At 37.3% G+C, this 19667-nt stretch overlaps 2 protein-coding genes across 3 annotated transcripts in view; one reads left to right on the forward strand and one right to left on the reverse strand.

Moving 5' to 3' along the window:
* The window catches only part of LOC143031052 (BTB/POZ domain-containing protein 6-like), a 246509-nt gene that overhangs the window by 45312 nt on the left and 181530 nt on the right, over positions 1–19667 (forward strand). The gene's annotated exons all lie outside the window — the stretch shown is intronic.
* Positions 1–19667, reverse strand: part of LOC143031051 (BTB/POZ domain-containing protein 6-like) — a 52700-nt gene that overhangs the window by 7254 nt on the left and 25779 nt on the right. For both annotated transcript variants that reach the window (XM_076194427.1, XM_076194426.1), the window contains exons 2-3: positions 13150–13307; positions 12801–13037 (exon numbers count right to left, since the gene is read on the reverse strand). In XM_076194427.1, coding sequence (XP_076050542.1) covers positions 12801–13037; positions 13150–13287 — 375 coding nt within the window. In that variant the 5' untranslated portion in view covers positions 13288–13307. The remainder of the gene's footprint in view (positions 1–12800; positions 13038–13149; positions 13308–19667) is intronic.

Consider the following 19667-nt stretch of genomic DNA (forward strand, 5'->3'; position numbering starts at 1 on the left):
ATATGTGTGTGTGTGTGTGTGTGTGTGTGTGTGTGTGTGTGTGTGTGTGTGTGTGTGTGTGTGTGTGTTATTTACCTAGTTTACTTAATTTATTTTACCGGATGAGAGCTATGCATGTAGTGACCTGTTTTCGTATCTCTCCGCATCCAGTTTATTCCTAAAATCGTGTATAGTTTTGGCATTCACTGTTTCCCCGTTTAGTTTGTTCCAGACATCAATCACTTTATGTGGGGAGATATTTTTTCAGGTCTCTTCTATAAGTGTCCTTTAGTTTCTTTTCGTGTCCTCTTGTTTCTCTTCTGTCCCACTTTAATAAGTTGTCTCTATCGAGAATTTCCATTCTTTTCATAATTCTGTAAATGATCAATAAATCACTTCTTTCTCTTCTCTGTTCCAGTGTTGACAGATGTAATTTCTCCAATCTTTGTTCGTATGTCAGATTTGACGGTGTAGGTGCCAGTTTGTCGCTGCTCTTTGGATTCTTTCTAATTGTCTTATATTCTTCGTTGTGCTGGGTGCCCACAATGTTGCGGCATATTCTAGTTTAGGTCTTATCAGTGTAACCACTATTTTTTTCAACCATCTCATCTATGTAGTCGAAGGCCACTTTTATTGATCTTAGTACAATATATGTATATACACATGTATATGCATATATATATACATATATATGTATATATATATATATATATATATATATATATATATATATATATATATATATATATATATATATATATACATATATACTAAGGGCTTTTTTATTTTCCAAGGGAGGTAGCCAAAGTCAAAGGCATAATTCCACTCCCATACATTTCATCCCCACCCACTTCACTCCTATTCACCCCTCCCTCCCTCTTTTCTTCACCCCTCCCCCCTCTCCATTCCCTCATGCAGAAAAAGAGAAGACAGGGAGAAACCCCTTCGGGCCTGTGTCAACATATCATTCGCACATAACCACTCCCTAACCTCCTCCTACTCCTTCCATGCATCACACCATCATCCATACACAACCAGTCTCCACTCACCCCTATCTTCTGCCTTCCCCCATCCTGCTTCAACAGACATTTCCCCCTTCTCCAATGCATCTTTTACCCCATCCATCCATCTTACCCTTGGTTTCCCCCTCATGTTCACTCCTTGTACCTCTGCCTTCCACACCTCTTTTTCTAATATTTCTTCACTGTTTCCATGTGTCCAAACCATCCCAATACTTTTTCATCATTCCTATCTCCCAACTCACTTTCGACTCCCATTCTCCTACTCACCTCCTTGTTTCTCACTCTATCCAGACTTGTAACCTCTTTCATACTTCTCAGGCATTTCATCTCAAACATATTCAAACTCATCCTCTCTTATGTCCCACGTTTCTGCCCCATAGAGTGTTGTCAGCAAAATCACTACTTCACACAACCTTCTCATAGCATCCATTCCCAAATGATTTTTCATTCCACTTCTTAATCATCCAAGGCATTTACGTGTTTTTCTCAATCTACCTCCACCTCCATTCCTCCCTTTCTCGCCACCTTCGCACCCATGTGTAATATATATATATATATATATATATATATATGTGTGTGTGTGTGTGTGTGTGTGTGTGTGTGTGTGTGTATACAGTATGTCCTTGTTATACGGTACACATGTGTTCCTGAAAACCTTACCACAAATTGAAATTACCGTATACCGAACCCATTATAACATGTAATAATAGTATATGTGTTCCAGCACATCGAAAGTCACCCCTACAGACATGAAAATACATGAAAATAGTCACATAAGAAAATGTAAAGTACTGCGCAAAAGAAATAATTTTTTTTTCTTTTTTTTCTTTTTACCTTTCACTTGCCGCGTATTCTATCAGATGATGTCCCTCCCGAGGCTAAGGGACAGTAGGGATCTCAGCCCTTACTCATCTTTTGCTAAGTGGGCAGACGAAGATGAGGGTGAGGCAGGAGGCTGAAAAACCTCAAACACTTCGTCGTGGAAGAGCCAGCTGTAGCAGGGTCGGCACGTTTGATTGGCTGGTTTGAAGAAACAAGATATGGAGGAAGGACCAACTGTAGAACCGTCGGCAGTGGATGTGAAAGGGCCAGCTGTAGCAGGGTTGGCAGGTGTGACAGGGATGGCAGGGATGGCTGGCTTGAAGAACGAGAAGATGGAGAACTGTTTCGCGTTTCTTTTCTTTTTTTTATCATAGATTTCTTGGTAAATTTTGACACTTTTCTCTATGTCATGAGCCACTTTGCTACTCCTGGTAGGATTTGGGTCACATTCCTTCAGGGTTTCCAGGGCTTTTTCGATACTTCCGAGACATTCTCTAAGAGTTTTGATGTCCAGGCCACGCACAGGTTCTTCTTCCTCATTTCCCTCTTTTTCTTCCTCCTGTAATGCCTTGTCTAGCTCTGTAAGTTCATCATTTGTGAAAGATTTACCATGGCTTTCCAAAAGATCTTGAACATCATCATCATCAACTCCATCGAAGCCAGCCTTATGGCACAGATTTACGATGTCATCACCGATGTTGTCTTCAGCGAAGCCTGGGAATTTATGCACACATTCTGGCCATACTTTCCTCCACGCCAAGTTCATGGTGGAGTTCTTTACTTCGTCCCAAGATGACTTGATGTTGTCTAATGCATGTTTAATGTTATAAGACTTCCACCATTCTCTGATAGTGGGCTTGCCAGGCCCATCTGTGCCCTTTATCAGTTGTTACATGGTTCGCCGCTGGTTTGAATGTCTTGATGACTGTTTGACCCATCAGTTGGATCAGAGTTGTGGTGTTTGGGTGAGGAACATCACCTCGATATTATCTGCCCAGCCTTCCATAGCCCTTGGGTGGCTGGAAGCATTGTCAACTATCAGTAAGAATAGGTTAGCAATGTTGTTAGCTGATGCATACTCCTTAAGAGTTGGAGACAGATATGATGTAAAATAGTCCTGGTGAATTGAAGTGGTCAGCCATGCCTTCGGATTTGATTTCCATACCACAGGTAAGTATTGCTTCAGTAATCCCTTGAGTGCTCTTGGGTTTTCTGAGTGGTATACGAGGAGTGGCTTTAGCTTCAAATCCCCTTCTGCATTGCCTCCAAGTAACAGGGTTAAGCGGTCCTTGGAGGCTTTAAACCCCTCTGCACTTTTTTCTTCCTTGTCAATATAGGTCTTACTGGTCATCCTCTTCCAGTAAAGTCCTGTTTCATCATAATCTATAACTTGTTTCCTGCTGTACCCTTTCTCTTCAATGCACTTTTCTAATTCCGGCTTGAATTTGTCTGCAGCCTCTTTGTCGGCACTAGCAGCCTCACCTGTGAGCTGGATATTATGGAGAGCTGAACATCGCCTGAATTTATCAAACCACCCTTTGCTTGCTTTAAATTCAAAGTCTTCCACTCCCATTTCTACCTTCAGTCTTTCAATAATGGACAATGCTTTCTGACAGATTAAATTCAAAGACAGAGCCATATTTTGACAATTCTGGTCGTCGATCCAGAATTTGAGCCATCTTTCCATCTTATCCATTATTGGCTCACAGTGTTTTGTTAGCAATTTACTCTGCAGATGCGTTGCATTCTCCCCAGATTTTTTTTTATAGTGTCACGAATTTTTCAACACCGTCCAGACTGTCCACTGGGCTAGGCCCAAGTTTCGACTTATGGCAGACGTACCTTCTCCATGCTCTTTCCTCTTCAAAATATCAAATTTTACCTCCAATGTCAGACTACTCCTCTTTCGCTTTGTCTTTTCAACTCCAGCAGTGTCTGCAGAACGATTTGTGGCCATTATGGGTGCATCACTGTGGGTCGTGATAATAATATCCACAAAAACACATCGTAAGGATTTAACTTGTGTTCAAAGAGAAACGCGGGAAAAGACTGATTGTTGTGGTGGCCGCACGGCATGGTGGCACTATGGGGCGGTGTAAACAAAACACGAGCGGATACCGTATCTGTGAATTTTCTTACCGTAAATAGAATTGAGGGTAGTAATTACCAAATACCGTAACTGTGAATTTACCGAATAAAGAATTACCGTATAAGGAGGACTCATTTTATATGTCTGTATATATATATATATATATATATATATATATATATATAGATGTATAAAAATTTATATATATATATATATATATATATATATTTATATATATATTTATATATATATATATATATATATATATATATATATATATATATATATATATATATATATATATATATATGCAGGAAAAAAACCCACTGGGAAATAAGAAGCTTAGTCCGAACGTTTTCGTCTATTTAAGACATTATCAAGGAATACACAGTTACAGAGACAAAGGTGGATATATATACATAAAGTAAAAGACAAGCTAGGAACATGGGAAGTACACACAAGATTCTTCACAATCAGGTAGAGCCGATGTTTACATATACGGACGTTTGGTCCATGACGTTACGTCACCCCCGCTTAGTAGCACTTGGAGAAGTTCTTACAATTTTATCAATAACAAAATCATCAAGTTTAAATAATCCTAAACTTAAATTGATATTATTGTCAAAGGTTTGTTTAATATGACTGGATTCGATGATGAGTCCTCCTTATACGGTAATTCTTTATCCGGTAAATTTACAAAACTTTCCATAACACCTCACACGTAAGAAAAGTATTTGACAAAAAGAACCTTTTGGTTCTTCCTTACAGTGAGAAATTAATTGGTCTGCCTAATATTCTCAAACAATTCAACATCAACTTGGTTTTCAAAAATAATACTATAAAAAGTAAGCTAATTAAAAATTCACCTGAATGTAACAAATTTTATATCGGCCAAACTGGTAAAGACTTAAAAACTAGGATAAATCAGCACAAATATAGTGTAAGGAGTGGGCAAAGTTCCAGTGGCATTTTTGTCCATGTAAGAGACCACAATCATCCTATTGACTGGGATAATTCGAATGTAATAATTTCTTGTAGATCCTTATTAGAAAGAAACATCATCGAATCCAGTCATATTAAACAAACCTTTGACAATAATATCAATTTAAGTTTAGGATTATTTAAACTTGATGATTTTGTTATTGATAAAATTGTAAGAACTTCTCCAAGTGTTACTAAGCGGGGGTGACGTAACGTCATGGACCAAAGGTCCGTATATGTAAACATCGGCTCTACCTGATTGTGAAGAATCTTGTGTGTACTTCCCATGTTCCTAGCTTGTCTTTTACTTTATGTATATATATCCACCTTTGTCTCTGTAACTGTGTATTCCTTGATAATGTCTTAAATAGACGAAAACGTTCGGACTAAGCTTCTTATTTCCCAGTGGTTTTTTTCCTGCATATTATTTTCACGTGTGCCTTGTGAATTACTGCAATATATATATATATATATATATATATATATATATATATATATTTATATATATAACATATATATATATATATATATATATATATATATATATATATATACATATGTATGTCATGAAAACCACTGTTGGAGTTAAAAAAGACTGGAGACGGGAAATCTATACATTTCGATTGCAAACTGCAATCCTCTTCAGTAGATAGAAAAGTGGAATAGCGAGTGCTACATAAGTAGCACTATTCCAATTTTGTATCTACTGAAGAGGATTGCAGTTTGCAATTGAAATATATATAGATTCCCTGTCTCCAGTCTTTTTTACTCCAACAGTGGTTTTCATGTGATTGACAAATGTGCGATTACATTTTTCACCTGTTATATATATATATACATATATATATACATATATATATATACATACATATACCAAAAGCTTTTTCCCCCTACACAGGGGGTAGCCAAAAAGAAAAAGGCATAGAGACCACTCCCACCCATTCCATTTCCTATATATTCCACTCCCCACTACCCTCCTCCCTCCCTCTTATCTTGGCACCTACTGGATGATGGGTCATCCCTGCATCCTGTCCACTGCCCTGGGTCAGAAGCAGTGTTGCAAGATACAGCACATCCACAGCGAGGCCACTTCATAAAATTAGTGACCTCCCCTCTCTGCCCCCTCATGCAGAAATGGAGATGGGGAGAAATCCCTTTAGGCTGCATCAATTTATTTTTCACACATGCTCCCTTCCCCCCACCCCCACCCACTCCCCCTCATGCATCACAGTATCATCAATACACAAACATTCCCCATTGACCCCTATCTTCTGTCCTCTCCCATCCTTCCTCAACAGACATTCCCCTCTTTCCCAATGCCCCTATTATCCTAACCATCCATCTCATCTTAGGTCGCCCCCTCATGTTTACTCCTTCCACCTCTGCCTTCCATACCTCTTTTACTAGTCTTTCTTAACTCATTCTTTCCATGTGTCCAAACCATCCCAATACTCTTTCATCAACTCTATCCCCCAACTCCCTTTCTACCCCTGTTCTCCTCCTCACCTCCTCATTTCTCACTCTATCCAGCCTAGCAACCCCCATCATACTTCTCAGGCACCACATCTCAAACGCATTCAAACTCCTCTTCCCTTCCCCTCTTATGTTCCATGTTTCTGCCCCATACAGTGCTATTGGCACAATCACTCCTACATACAATCTTGTCTTCGCATACATTCCCAAATGTCTATTTCTCATCATACTTCTCAGTCCCCCAAGGCATTTCCTTGCTTCTCTCACTCTTTAGTCTACTTTCACCTGCAATCCTCCCTTTCCCGCCACATTCACACCAAAGTATCTAAAACTATCCACTTCCTCCAATCTATCTCCGTTAATACTCACTTCCAAATTGTTGCCACTTTCTCCCCTTCTACATCTCATCATCTTACTTTTACTCAGATCTATCTTCAACTTCCTTCTTTCACACACCTTCCCAAACTCTGTCAATAACTTCCTTAAACCCTCCGCTGATCCTGCTACAAGTGCAGTGTCATCAGCAAACAACATCTGGCTTATCTCCCACTTTTCCCCATTTTCTTAAACCATCTCTAATTCCTGGCCCATTACCTTTGTGTTTACCTCTTGGACTGCCACATCCATGTATAATTTGAACAGCCAAGGTAACTTAACACATCCCTGGCAAAGTCCCACCTTTACCTCAAACCATTCACTCTCTCAATTGCTGATTCTAATACAAGCTCTAATACTCTCGTAAAAACTCTTGACTGCTCTTAACAGCTTTCCTCCTATCCTATATATCTGCAAAACCTCCCACAGTGACTTCCTGTCTACCCTGTCATAAGCATTTTCCAAATCCACATAGGCACAAAAAACATCCTTACATTTTCCCAAAGCTTTCTCACATATGTACCTTACCAAAAAAATCTGGTTCATGCAACTCCTACCTGTCCTAAACCCACACTGTGTTCCTCACCAATTATTACCTCTGTTCCTCTCCTAATCCCCTCAATCAAAACCCTACCTATGCCTTCCCAACTACACTCAACAAACTGATCCCTCTGAAAATACTACATTCACACTTGTCCCCTTTTCCCTTGTAAAGTGGAACTATACAGGCACTCCTCCAGTCCTTTGGCACTCTAACCTCTTTTATGCAATCATTAAATAACCTCACCAGCCAGTCCATCATCAGTGGACCTCCCTTTTTTAGACACTCCTCAAGACATCCATCCAACCCAGGTGCCTCTTCAGCTCTCATCATTTTAGCAACTGCCTTCACCTCATCCTTCCTTATTTCTCCTCCATTTACCTCACTCATCACTCATTTCCTTAGCGCTTCCCACTGCAACTACCTTTCCCTCCCTATCCTCCTTCACTTTTAGCAACTCTGCCCATCTTACTGCCATTTCTTCCATTATCATCTCTCCATCTGCACCTTTCACCTTTTCTTCTTTGCTTGACTCACTTCCTATTTCTCTCTTACTTTCTTTCAGTAACATCTTTTTATTACTTTCAAAATTTTCTGTCATACTCTTACCCTGTTTCACATCTGCTCTCCTCTTTGCCTCCTTTATCTTATACTTCTCTTCTCTTTTCTTTACATCTCTCATTTGATTCTCTCATTCTATTTTGTAATCAATCTGTGAATGCTTGATTCTTCTCATCTACAACCTTCTTTGTTTCTTCATCCCACCACTTGTGTCACACAACATCTTTGCACACTTTGTGACTCGCTCCTTGAACCATTCCCATTCCTCTTCCACTCCCAGTTCTACTCTATCCTTCACTCCCTCCCACTTCTCTCTCAGCTTCTTCTTGTACTCCTTTTCTTTCTATATATATTTTACACACACACACACACACACACACACACACACACACACTTTCAACGAACGGACGGCTTGACGAACGCTCTGAAGAAAAGTGCAGATTGTGGATACCAACGCAAAGAGAAGTGCCTTTTTGTATTTGCAGGGGGGGGGGAAATTGCTCGTGAGGTAGTGGGAAAGTAAGGAAAGAGGAGAGGGGGAGGGATTGCTGGGGAAATGGAAGGAAATGAGGATGTGGAGGACTTGGCCCAGGCAGACGGGCGTAAGGTCAACATGAAACGACCACCGGACCAACTCAGATAAGACGAAATGGCAAATAAAAATGTAAAGATTAGAAGTATAGAGAGGAGCAATACAGTAGAAAGTGACGAGAATATGTTCCAGGGATTTAAAGAGGGTGGGGGGGACACAACCCCCCCCGACTGATAAGACTAGAGGAGAGAGTTGATAAGGTGATCGAGGACTTGGAACGTAAGTTAGGTAGTGTAGACTCCATTTTCCAAAGAATTGAAAGGTTGGAACAACTAGAGAAGGCTAACAGAAACTTAACTGAAGAAGTAGAGGACCTAAAAAGACAGTTAGGAAATGTAAAGGAGGAGAATGAGAAATTGAAGAAGAATAGTAATGAAAACAGTGAGAAAATAGCTACAGAAGCTAAAAATTGGAGAATAACTCAAGAAGGGAATAAGGTTTCATTCACTGACATAGTCAAACAGCAATTGAAAGAACATAATGAAGACTCAGTTATTAAAGTGATGAGACAGAAGGAGAATATAGTAAGAGAATTAGCTGACAAAAAGAAATGTATAATTATATTAGGAATGGAAGAGAAACATAACCCAGATAGAACCGCAAGAATCAAGGAGGAAAATGAAAGGGTAAGCAGTTTATTAAAATTAGTCCAGGAAGATGAACCAGAAATTATAAAGGAAATTGAGGAAAAATTCAGACTCGGAAAATATAGTACAGATAAGACCAGACCAATTAAGATTAAATTCAGGTCACAAACAACGGCAGAGAAAATTCTATCCAAGACAGGGAAACTAGCAACAAATGATCAATATAAAAAGGTATGGATAAAAAGAGAAATGAATAAGGAGGAAAGAGAGGCAGAAAAGCAGAAAAGAATTGAAGCTAAGGCAAAAAACGAGGAAAGAACGGAGTCAGAGAAAGAGAGATTCTATTGGAGAGTAGTGAACATGAAAATAAAGCAGTTCGACATACTAAAGAAAAACATAAGGGAAACAGAGAATACAATGGAAGTGGCAGAAAACTAAGAGTGTCTTACACAAATATAGATGGATTGATAACAGGATTGAATGAACTGAATGATTATTTGAAAGAAAAAGAACCGGACATAATGGGAATTGTAGAAACAAAATTAAAAGGCCCACTACCACCCAACAGTGTAGGACATGATACATACAATTATTGGATTAGAAACAGAGAGAAAAAACAAGGGGGTGGAGTTATGTTCCTGACTAAGAAGGATATAAACGTGAAAGGTGTCATATATGGAAAGAATACAGTAGAGATGATTATGATAGAAGTGGAAGACCGAGATAAGAAGAGCAGAAAATTTGTGATCAATTATGTGCCTCCGAAAACAGCCTCATGGGAGGAGAGTGAACATAAAAGTATGTTAGAGGACACAAAGATAGCATTAACTAAAATAATGGAAGACGGAGGAAGAATAGTTATGATGGGCGACTTTAATTGCAAAGAAATCTGCTGGGAAGAAATGACAGTAAAGAGTGGTGATGACTCATGGGGAAATGCTCTACTTGAGATGATTACTGACCATTCAATGACACAATGGATACAAGAGAACACTAGGTATAGAAATGAAGAAGAACCATCGAGGCTAGACTTAATAATTACATCTGAACCTAGAATAGTGGACAAGATTGAATATAAAACACCAATAGGTAAAAGTGACCACATATTGATTGAACTGGAACTTAATGAAGAAAAATATATGAAAAGAAATGAACAATATAGAAAAGGAAGAATGATGTATGAAAAAACAAACTTTGATAAAATAAGAGAATTCTTCCAACAAGAAAACTGGGAAGAAATATACAAAGAAGAAACATCAGTGGAAGAGAAATGGAATATTTTGACAAAAATTTACAAAGAAGGAGTGGAAAAGTATGTCCCAAGACAAAAACAAGAAAAAGAATATGTAAAATGCTGGTACAACAAAAGTTGTAGGGAGTTAAAAGACAAAAGAGACAAAGCCTGGACCGGATGGAAAAAAGACAGAAGACCTGAAAAATGGAAAATATATACTGGTTATAGAAATGAATATGTACAAAAGTGCAGAGAGGAAAAAAGAAAATATGAAAAAGATGTTATAGAAAAGTGTAAAGATCAACCAAAACTATTCTACAGATTTGTAAACAATAAACTGAAAAACAAACAAGACTTGGAGAAATTAAGACAAGGAGGAGTTGAATACACTGAGGAAATGGAAATGGCAGAAATTATGAACAAACATTTTAAATCAGTGTTTACAAGGGAAAATATACAACCTGAAGAGATTGAGTGGAAGGAAAAAGTCCCCCCTATGGAAGAAATAGAAGTAACAAAGAATGAAATATTGACACACTTGGGTAATTTTGATGTCAGAAAATCGCATGGGCCAGATGAAATAGCAAACTGGATTCTGAAAGAATGCAGGAATGAACTGGCAGACAAAATACATAGCATAATAAGCAGTTCCTTAAAAGAAGGAAAAGTTCCAGAAGATTGGAAAAAAGCAAATATAGTACCTATATATAAAGGAGGAAATAAAGAAGAACCTACCAACTATAGACCAGTCTCTCTAACAAGTACAATAGCAAAAATATGTGAAAGAATTATCAAAAGTAGATGGGTAAAATACTTGGAAAAAAACAACGTACTAAATCCAAGGCAATTTGGATTCAGACAAGGACGATCATGCGTCACCAATTTAATATGTTTCTATTCAAGGCTAATAGATATAATACAAGAAAGAGATGGATGGGCTGATTGTGCATTTCTAGACCTAAAAAAAGCTTTTGACAAAGTACCACATAAGAAGTTGCTTAAGAAATTAGAATATGAAGGAGGAATACAAGGTAAATTGCTAAATTGGATGGAAGACGTTTTGCAAGAAAGAAAAATGAGAGTAGTGATAAGAGATCAGCACTCAAAATGGAATGAAGTAATAAGCGGTGTCCCGCAGGGAACAGTTCTGGCCCCAATAATGTTTGCTATATATATTAATGATATGGATGAAGGAATTGAAAGCTATATGAGCTTCTTTGCAGATGATGCAAAATTACTGAAAAGAGTGAAAACTGAAGAAGATTGTGAATCACTACAGAGAGATCTAAATAAAGTACAAGAATGGAGTAGGAAGTGGGAGATGGAGTTCAATACAAAAAAGTGTAGTATAATGGAATTTGGAAAAAGCAAAAACAGAATAACAGGATCATATAATTTGGGAGAAGAAGGAATAAAAAGAGTAGAAAATGAGAGGGACCTGGGAGTCATTGTTATGAATAATATGTCACCTGAGAAACATATAAATAAGATTTTTGGAGAAACTTATAATTTAATAAGAACAATCAAAGTGGCATTTACATACCTGGATGAAGAAATGGTGAGGAAAATCCTAATCACCCTGATAAGACCAAGATTAGAATATGCAGCAACGATATGGTCACCAAGTACAAAAAAATGTATAAAAAAACTTGAAAGAATACAAAGAGCAATTACAAAACTGGCACCAACACTCTCAAAACTATCATATGAAGAGAGACTACAAAAACTTAAACTACAGACACTAGAGCAAAGAAGAGAGAGAGGAGATTTGATAGCTATTTACAGAATCATGAAAGGCATAGAAATTACTGATAGAGAGAATCTGATAAAATGGGATGACAGAAATACAAGAGGACACGGAAAGAAAATAAAAAAAGACAACTATAGAAGAGATTTGAAAAAGAACAGCTTTCCTCACAGAGCAATAGACAGTTGGAACAAGTTAGATGAGAAAGTGGTGTGTGCAAAAACAATACATGAATTTAAAAATAGTTTAGATAAAATGAGATATGAAGACGGGACCTCACGAGCATAGCTCCCCTTCCCGTAAAATACAACTAGGTACAACTAGGTAAATACACACACACACACACATATATATATATATATATATATATATATACATATATATACAAGAAGCATGTGTAAGTTGCACCAGGTTGCAAGATAATAGATTAAGGACATATTTTTGTGGCAAAAATATTCTCAAAACCCATTACTTTGCACCAAACTACAAAGCAACTTGCAGTTTTGTTCTGACAATCAATATATACAAAAAAGACTGAAAAATACAAATATATGAGGTTGAGAGTACTGGGGGGCTACTGATTTTGTGTGTGTGAGGGGGGTTAAGCCCCTACATAGCCCCTCCATGGCTATGGGCTTGGGTGGATGGGCTCAAGCTCTTTCCACACATCAACAGAATCATTTCACATACACAGATGAATGTAGTAATTCAACAAGATGAAACTTGTTGTGGATAGATTACTCAGATAATTTGAGGAAGATCAGACAGGATAACTAGGGCAAATGGATCCCCCATACCTGCAGACAAGTTTTCCTTGCAGGTTCCATCAGGTACTTGTGGGCCAGGGTGTACACCTCGAGAGCCTCTTCAACAGACTCCAGGTCCATCCGGTCTAAGTACGTGTGATCCAGAAGCTTCTGGAAGACCTCATGGGGATCCTCTGGAAGGTTGAGCTGCTTACCAGTAGTAGCCATGGGTCCCATCAGCATGGCGCCGAACACGGGCGACTTCATGGACAGGATCAGCCTGTGGGCCTGAGGGAGTCACAGATTACGTCCAAAGCCTTCCTTGGGGGCCACACACTTGAAAACACCACCAACCTTGCTCAAGGAGTGCAAGATGTTCAAGGCGAGTGTCCACACTTACCTTGATGCAAACCCCTTCTGGAAAGATGATGTCCAAGTCGCTGTACTCGCCCGAGGTGTGCAAGTACTCCAAGCATTCCATGTTGCCCCTCAAGACCATCTGCCATGGCTGGCCGCCCAGGGTTCCCTTTTCGACCATATTAACTCTTCAGTTGCTGCCTGGAAATGTCAACTGGTTTAGTTGTGTGTTAACAAAGGTGCTTGGTCGGTCAGGGGCAGTCTCCCTCCCTATCATCGACAGTAAATGAGAAATTTCTTATTTATTGTCTTGTATCATTTGCATTTTTCTTATAGTGTGTACCTATCCATTGTTCGTACTCTATTATTAAGGTTAATCCTAATAATGTCTTATTAAAGACGAAATGTTGAAATAAAGGGAAGATTATGGAAACCTAATTTACCCTCATCCTCTTAAAGCAAAAATAATTATTGGAAAAGCTGAGAATGCTACAAAGAAGTTCGGCAACTATAAGAATGCTATACAAGCACGCATACATAGAAGACACTATGGCGGCCCGAGTTCATATCCTCCCCAGGGCTGAAATAATTTCAGTATCGCTGTGCTGCTGGTCGTTACCCCAATTCTTGTGGGTGAGGAGTTCAGGGCCTGTGTGTATGTAAGGTGACAGCATTACCTATAGGTCGGTCATATATGAGCTCTGAGCTCTCCTCTGGGAGGGAAATAGCTGTTGATCATGGTTCAACACGTGATCCAAAACCATGGTGAATCACATACATACACACACACACACACACACACACACACACACGTACGTTAGATGGACGGCGAGGATTGACGTTCTGAAGATTGAAATTCTCGTGGATCTCAACGGAAAGGAAGTACCTATTATATTGCTCATGGTGTAGTGGGAAAGTGAGGAAAAAGGAGAAGGGGAGAGATTACTGAGGGAAATGGAAGGAAATGAGGAAGGGGAGGACTTGGTCCAAGAGGCCAGACGGCTTGTAAACAAACGCCGAACCGATGATTTTGATTTTGATGATGGGACCAACAAAAATGTAAAGATTAGAAACATAGATAAAAGCAGTTCAATGGAAGGTGAGGATAATAATTTCCAAAGATTTAATGAGGGGGCGGCGGATGCCAACCTCCCCCGACTGGCAAAATTGGAGGAAAAACTGGAACAAATGACCGAACATTGGGAGGTTAGGTTCGGTAAAATGTCAAAATTTGATGAAAGGGTTGAAAGATTGGAAGACCTAGAGAAGGCGTACAAGAACTTAACTGATGAAATAGAAGAACTAAAAAGACAGTTAAGAGAAGTAAAAGAGGAGAATAAAGAATTAAAAAGGAACAATAAAGACAATAAAGAAACAATAGCAAAAGAGGCACGGGGTGGAGGAAGATACAGGAAAATAGTAAATTTGCATTTACTGATATAATTAAACAGCAAATGAAAGAACAAACTGAAGACTCAGTTATCAAAGTGATGAGACAGAAGGAAAATATTGTAAGAGACTTAGCAGATTATATTAGGGATGGAAGAGAAACATAACCCAGATAGAACCACAAGAATCAAAGAGGAAAATGAAAAAGTAAGTAGATTACTAGAATTAGTTCAAGAAGAGGAACCTGAAATAATGAAACAAATTGAAGAGAAGTTTAGGCTCGGAAAGTATAGTACAGATAAGACCAGACCAATTAAGATTAAATTCAGATCACAAACAACAGCAGAAAATATCTTAGCAAAAACAGGGAAGTTAGCAGAAAGTGAACAATATAAAAAGGTATGGATAAAAAGAGAAATGAGTAAAGAGGAAAGAGAGGAAGAAAAAATGAAAAGGAAAGAAGCTAAAGAAAAAAACGAGACCGGAACGGAGTCAGAAAAACAAGAATTCTACTGGAGAGTAGTGAATATGAAAATTGAAGAAATGGACCATAACAGAAACAAAAAAGAAACAGAATACAATGGAAATAACAGAAAGTTAAAAGTATCCTACACAAATATAGATGGATTAATAACAGGACTGAATGAACTGAACGAGTATCTGAAAGAAAAAGATCCGGACATAACAGGAATTGTTGAGACAAAATTAAAAGGTACACTACCACCCAACAGCATAGGACACAATGCATATAATTATTGGATTAGAAACAGAAAGATAAAACAAGGGGGTGGAGTTATGTTCCTGACTAAGAAGGATATAAACGTGAAGAGTGTCACATATGGGAAGAACAGAGTAGAGATGATTATGATAGAAATAGAAGACAGAGATAAGAAGAGCAGAAAGTTTGTAATAAACTACGTGCCCCCAAAAACAGCCTCATGGGAAGAGAGTCAACATAAAAGTATGTTAGAAGACACAAGAATAACACTAAACAAGATAATGGAAGATGGAGAAAGAATATTTGTGATGGGCGACTTTAATTGCTAAGAAATCTGCTGGGAAGAGATGACCGTAAAGGGTGGAGAAGACTCATTGTGAAATGTTCTACTTGAGATGATTATTGACCACACAATGACACAATGGATCCAAGAGAACACTAGGTATAGAAATGAAGAAGAACCATTGAGACTAGACCTAATAATTACATCAGAACCTGAAATAGTGGAAAAGATAGAATACCAGGCACCAATAAATAAAAGTGACCACATATTGATAGAACTAGAACTAAATGAGAAAAAATACATGAAAAGAAATTAACAATATAGAATAGGAAGAATGGTGTATGAAAAAACAAACTTTGATAAAATAAGAGAATTCTTTCAAAAAGATAACTGGGAAGAAATATACAAAGAAGAAACAACAGTGGAAGAGAAATGGAATATTTTGACAAAAATTTATAAAAAAGAAGTGGAAAGTATGTCCCAAGACAAAAACAAAAAAAATAATATGTAAAATGCTGGTACAACAAAAGTTGTAGGGCGTTAAATGACAAAAGAGACAAAGCTTGGACCAAATGAAAAAATGCAGAAGGCCCAAAAAATGGAAAATATATACTTGTTATAGAAATAAATATGTACAAATGTACAGAGAGGAAAAGAGGAAATATGAAAAAGATGTCATAGAAAAATGTAAAGATCAACCAAAACTATTCTACAGATTTGTAAACAACAAATTGAAAAACAAACAAGATTTGGAGAAATTAAGACAAGGAGGAGTTGATACACAGAGGAAATTGAAATGGCGGAAATTATGAACAAACATTTTAAATCGGTGTTTACAAGGGAGAACATACAACCTGAAGAGATTGAATGGAAAGAGAAAGTCCCCCCTATGAAAGAAATAGAAGTAACAAAGAATGAAATATTGAAACACTTGAGTAATCTTGATGTCAGAAAATCGCATGGACCAGATGAAATAGTAAACTGGATTTTGAAAGAATGCAGGAATGAACTGGCAGACATAATACATAGCATAATAAACAGTTCCTTGAAAGAAGGAAAAGTTCCAGAAGATTGTAAAAAAGCAAATATAGTACCTATATATAAAGGGGGAAATAAAGAAGACCATAACAACTATAGACCAGTCTCTCTAACAAGTACAATAGCAAAAATTTGTGAAAGAATTGTCAAAAGTAGATGGGTAAAATATTTAGAAAAGAAAAAACACGTGCTAAATCCAAGGCAATTTGGATTCAGACAAGGACGAGCATGCGTCACCAATCTAATATGTTTCTACTCAAGGCTAATAGATATAATACAAGAAAGAAATGGATGGGCTGATTGTGTATTTCTAGACCTAAAAAAAGCTTTTGACAAAGTACCACATAAGAAGTTGCTTAAGAAATTAGAAACTGAAGGAGGATTACAGGGCAAACTGCTTAATTGGATGGAAGACTTTTTGCAAGAAAGGAAAATGAGAGTAGTGATATGAGACAAACACTCAAAATGGGATGAAGTAATAAGCGGTGTTCCACAAGGAACAGTTCTGGCCCCAATAATGTTTGCTATATATATTAATGATATGGATGAAGGAATTGAAAGCTATATGAGCTTCTTTGCAGATGATGCAAAACTGTTGAAAAGAGTGAACACGGAAGAAGATTGTGAATCACTACAGAGTGATCTAAATAAAGTACAGGAATGGAGTAGGAAGTGGGAGATGGAGTTCAATACAAAAAAGTGTAGTATAATGGAATTTGGAAAAAGCAAAAACAGAATAACAGGATCATATAAATTGGGAGAAGGAATAAAAAAAGTAGAAAATGAGAAGGACCTGGGAGTCATTGTTATGAATAATATGTCACCTGAGAAACATATAAATAAGATTTTTGGAGAAACTTATAATTTAATAAAAACAATCAAAGTTGCATTTACATACCTGGATGAAGAAATGGTGAAGAAAATTCTAATCACCCTGATAAGACCAAGATTGGAATATGCAGCAACGATATGGTCACCAAGTGCAAAAAAATGCATAAAAAAACTTGAAAGAATACAAAGAGCAATTACAAAATTGGCACCAACACTCTCAAAACCATCATATGAAGAGAGACTAGCAAAACTTGAACTACAGACACTAGAGCAAAGAAGAGAGGAGATTTGATAGCTATTTACAGAATCATGAAAGGCATAGAAATTACTGATAGAGAGAATCTGATAAAATGGGATGACAGAAATAAAAGAGGACATGGAAAGAAAATAAAAAAAAAAGACAGATATAGAAGAGATCTGAAAAAGAACAGCTTTCCTCACAGAGTAATAGACAGTTGGAACAAGTTAGATGAGAAAGTGGTGTGTGCAAAAACAATACATCAATTTAAAAATAGTTTAGATAAAATGAGATATGAAAAACGGGACACCACGAGCATAGCTCCCCTTCCCATAAAATACAACTAGTTAAATACACACAAAGCTTTTGACGAAGTACCACATAAGAAGTTGCTTAAGAAATTAGAAACTGAAGGAGGAATACAGGGCAAACTGCTTAATTGGATGGAAGACTTTTTTGCAAGAAAGGAAAATGAGAGTAGTGATAAGAGACAAACACTCAAAATGGGATGAAGTAATAAGCGGTGTTCCACAAGGAACAGTTCTGGCCCCAATAATGTTTGCTATATGTATTAATGATATGGATGAAGGAATTGAAAGCTATATGAGCTTCTTTGCAGATGATGCAAAACTACTGAAAAGAGTGAACACGGAAGAAGATTGTGAATCACACCAGAGTGATCTAAATAAAGTACAGGAATGGAGTAGGAAGTGGGAGATTGAGTTCAATACAAAAAAGTGTAGTATAATGGAATTTGGAAAAAGCAAAAACAGAATAACAGGATCATATAAATTGGGAGAAGAAGGAATAAAAAAAAGTAGAAAATGAGAAGGACCTGGGAGTCATTGTTATGAATAATATGTCACCTGAGAAACATATAAATAAGATTTTTGGAGAAACTTATAATTTAATACATGAATAACAATACATGAATTTAAAAATAGTTTAGATAAAATGAGATATGAAGATGGGACACCACGAGCATAGCTCCCCTTCCCGTAAAATACAACTAGGTAAATACACACACACACAATGATCGTCAAATTGAAGGCAAAGATTGGAACTCCAGAAAGAAAGGCAATTTTCTTGGACTTCAACAATGAGGGAGTACCTGTATTGTATTAGTAGGGAAGGGGAAAACTCATGGTGAAGTGGGAAGGTGATGAAAAAGGAGAAGGGGAAGGATTATTGAGGAAAATGGAAGAACATGAGGAAGGTGACAAACAGGCCCCAGACATCAGGAGGAATGTAAACAAGAGATATGCAGATGACACAGGTGAAGTCAATAAAATCAGTAAAGGCAAAAAAATTAGAAACATAGATAAGAGCAGAGCAATAGAAAGTGGAGATAATTATTTCTATGGATTTAATGAGGGAGGAGGTGACAACCTCCCCCAATTATCAAGTCTAGAGGAAAAGCTAGCAAAAATGAACAAATCATGGGAGGTTAGGTTTAGTCAACTGGCACTGATTACACAAAAAGTTGATAAATTGGAAGAACTAAAGGAGGAGAACCAAAACCTAAATAAAGAAATAGAGGAACTAAAACGACAGTTAAAAGAAGTAAAACATGAGAATGAGGAATTAAAGAGGAATAATAAAGAAAATAATGAGTCCATAGCAAAAGAGGTAAATGGTTGGAAAAAGGTTTAGGAGAATAACAAAATTGAATTTAGAGATATAGTGAAACAACAGATGAAGGAACACACTAAGGACACAGTTCTTACAGTGATCAGAGAGAAGGAGAATATAGTAAAAGACTTAGCAGATAAAAAGAAATGTATAATTATGTTAGGACAGGGACGAGAAACATAATCCAAATAGGGCTAAATGAGTAAGAGATGAGAAAGAAAGAGTGAACAAGGGACTAAAAATATTTCAAGGTGAACAGGAAATAGGGAAAGAAAATAAAGTAATATATAGAGTAGGGAAATACAGTATAGACAACACCAGACCAATCAAGGTTAAATTCAGGTCACAAACGACAGCAAAGAATGTTTTATCAAAAACTGGAAAACTAGCAGAAAGTGATCATTACAAAGAGGTATGGATAAAAAGAGAGAT

Source organism: Oratosquilla oratoria, chromosome 12 (genome assembly GCF_046742065.1).
Source record: "Oratosquilla oratoria isolate Oo_2021 chromosome 12, ASM4674206v1, whole genome shotgun sequence".
Lineage (NCBI taxonomy): Eukaryota > Metazoa > Arthropoda > Malacostraca > Stomatopoda > Squillidae > Oratosquilla > Oratosquilla oratoria.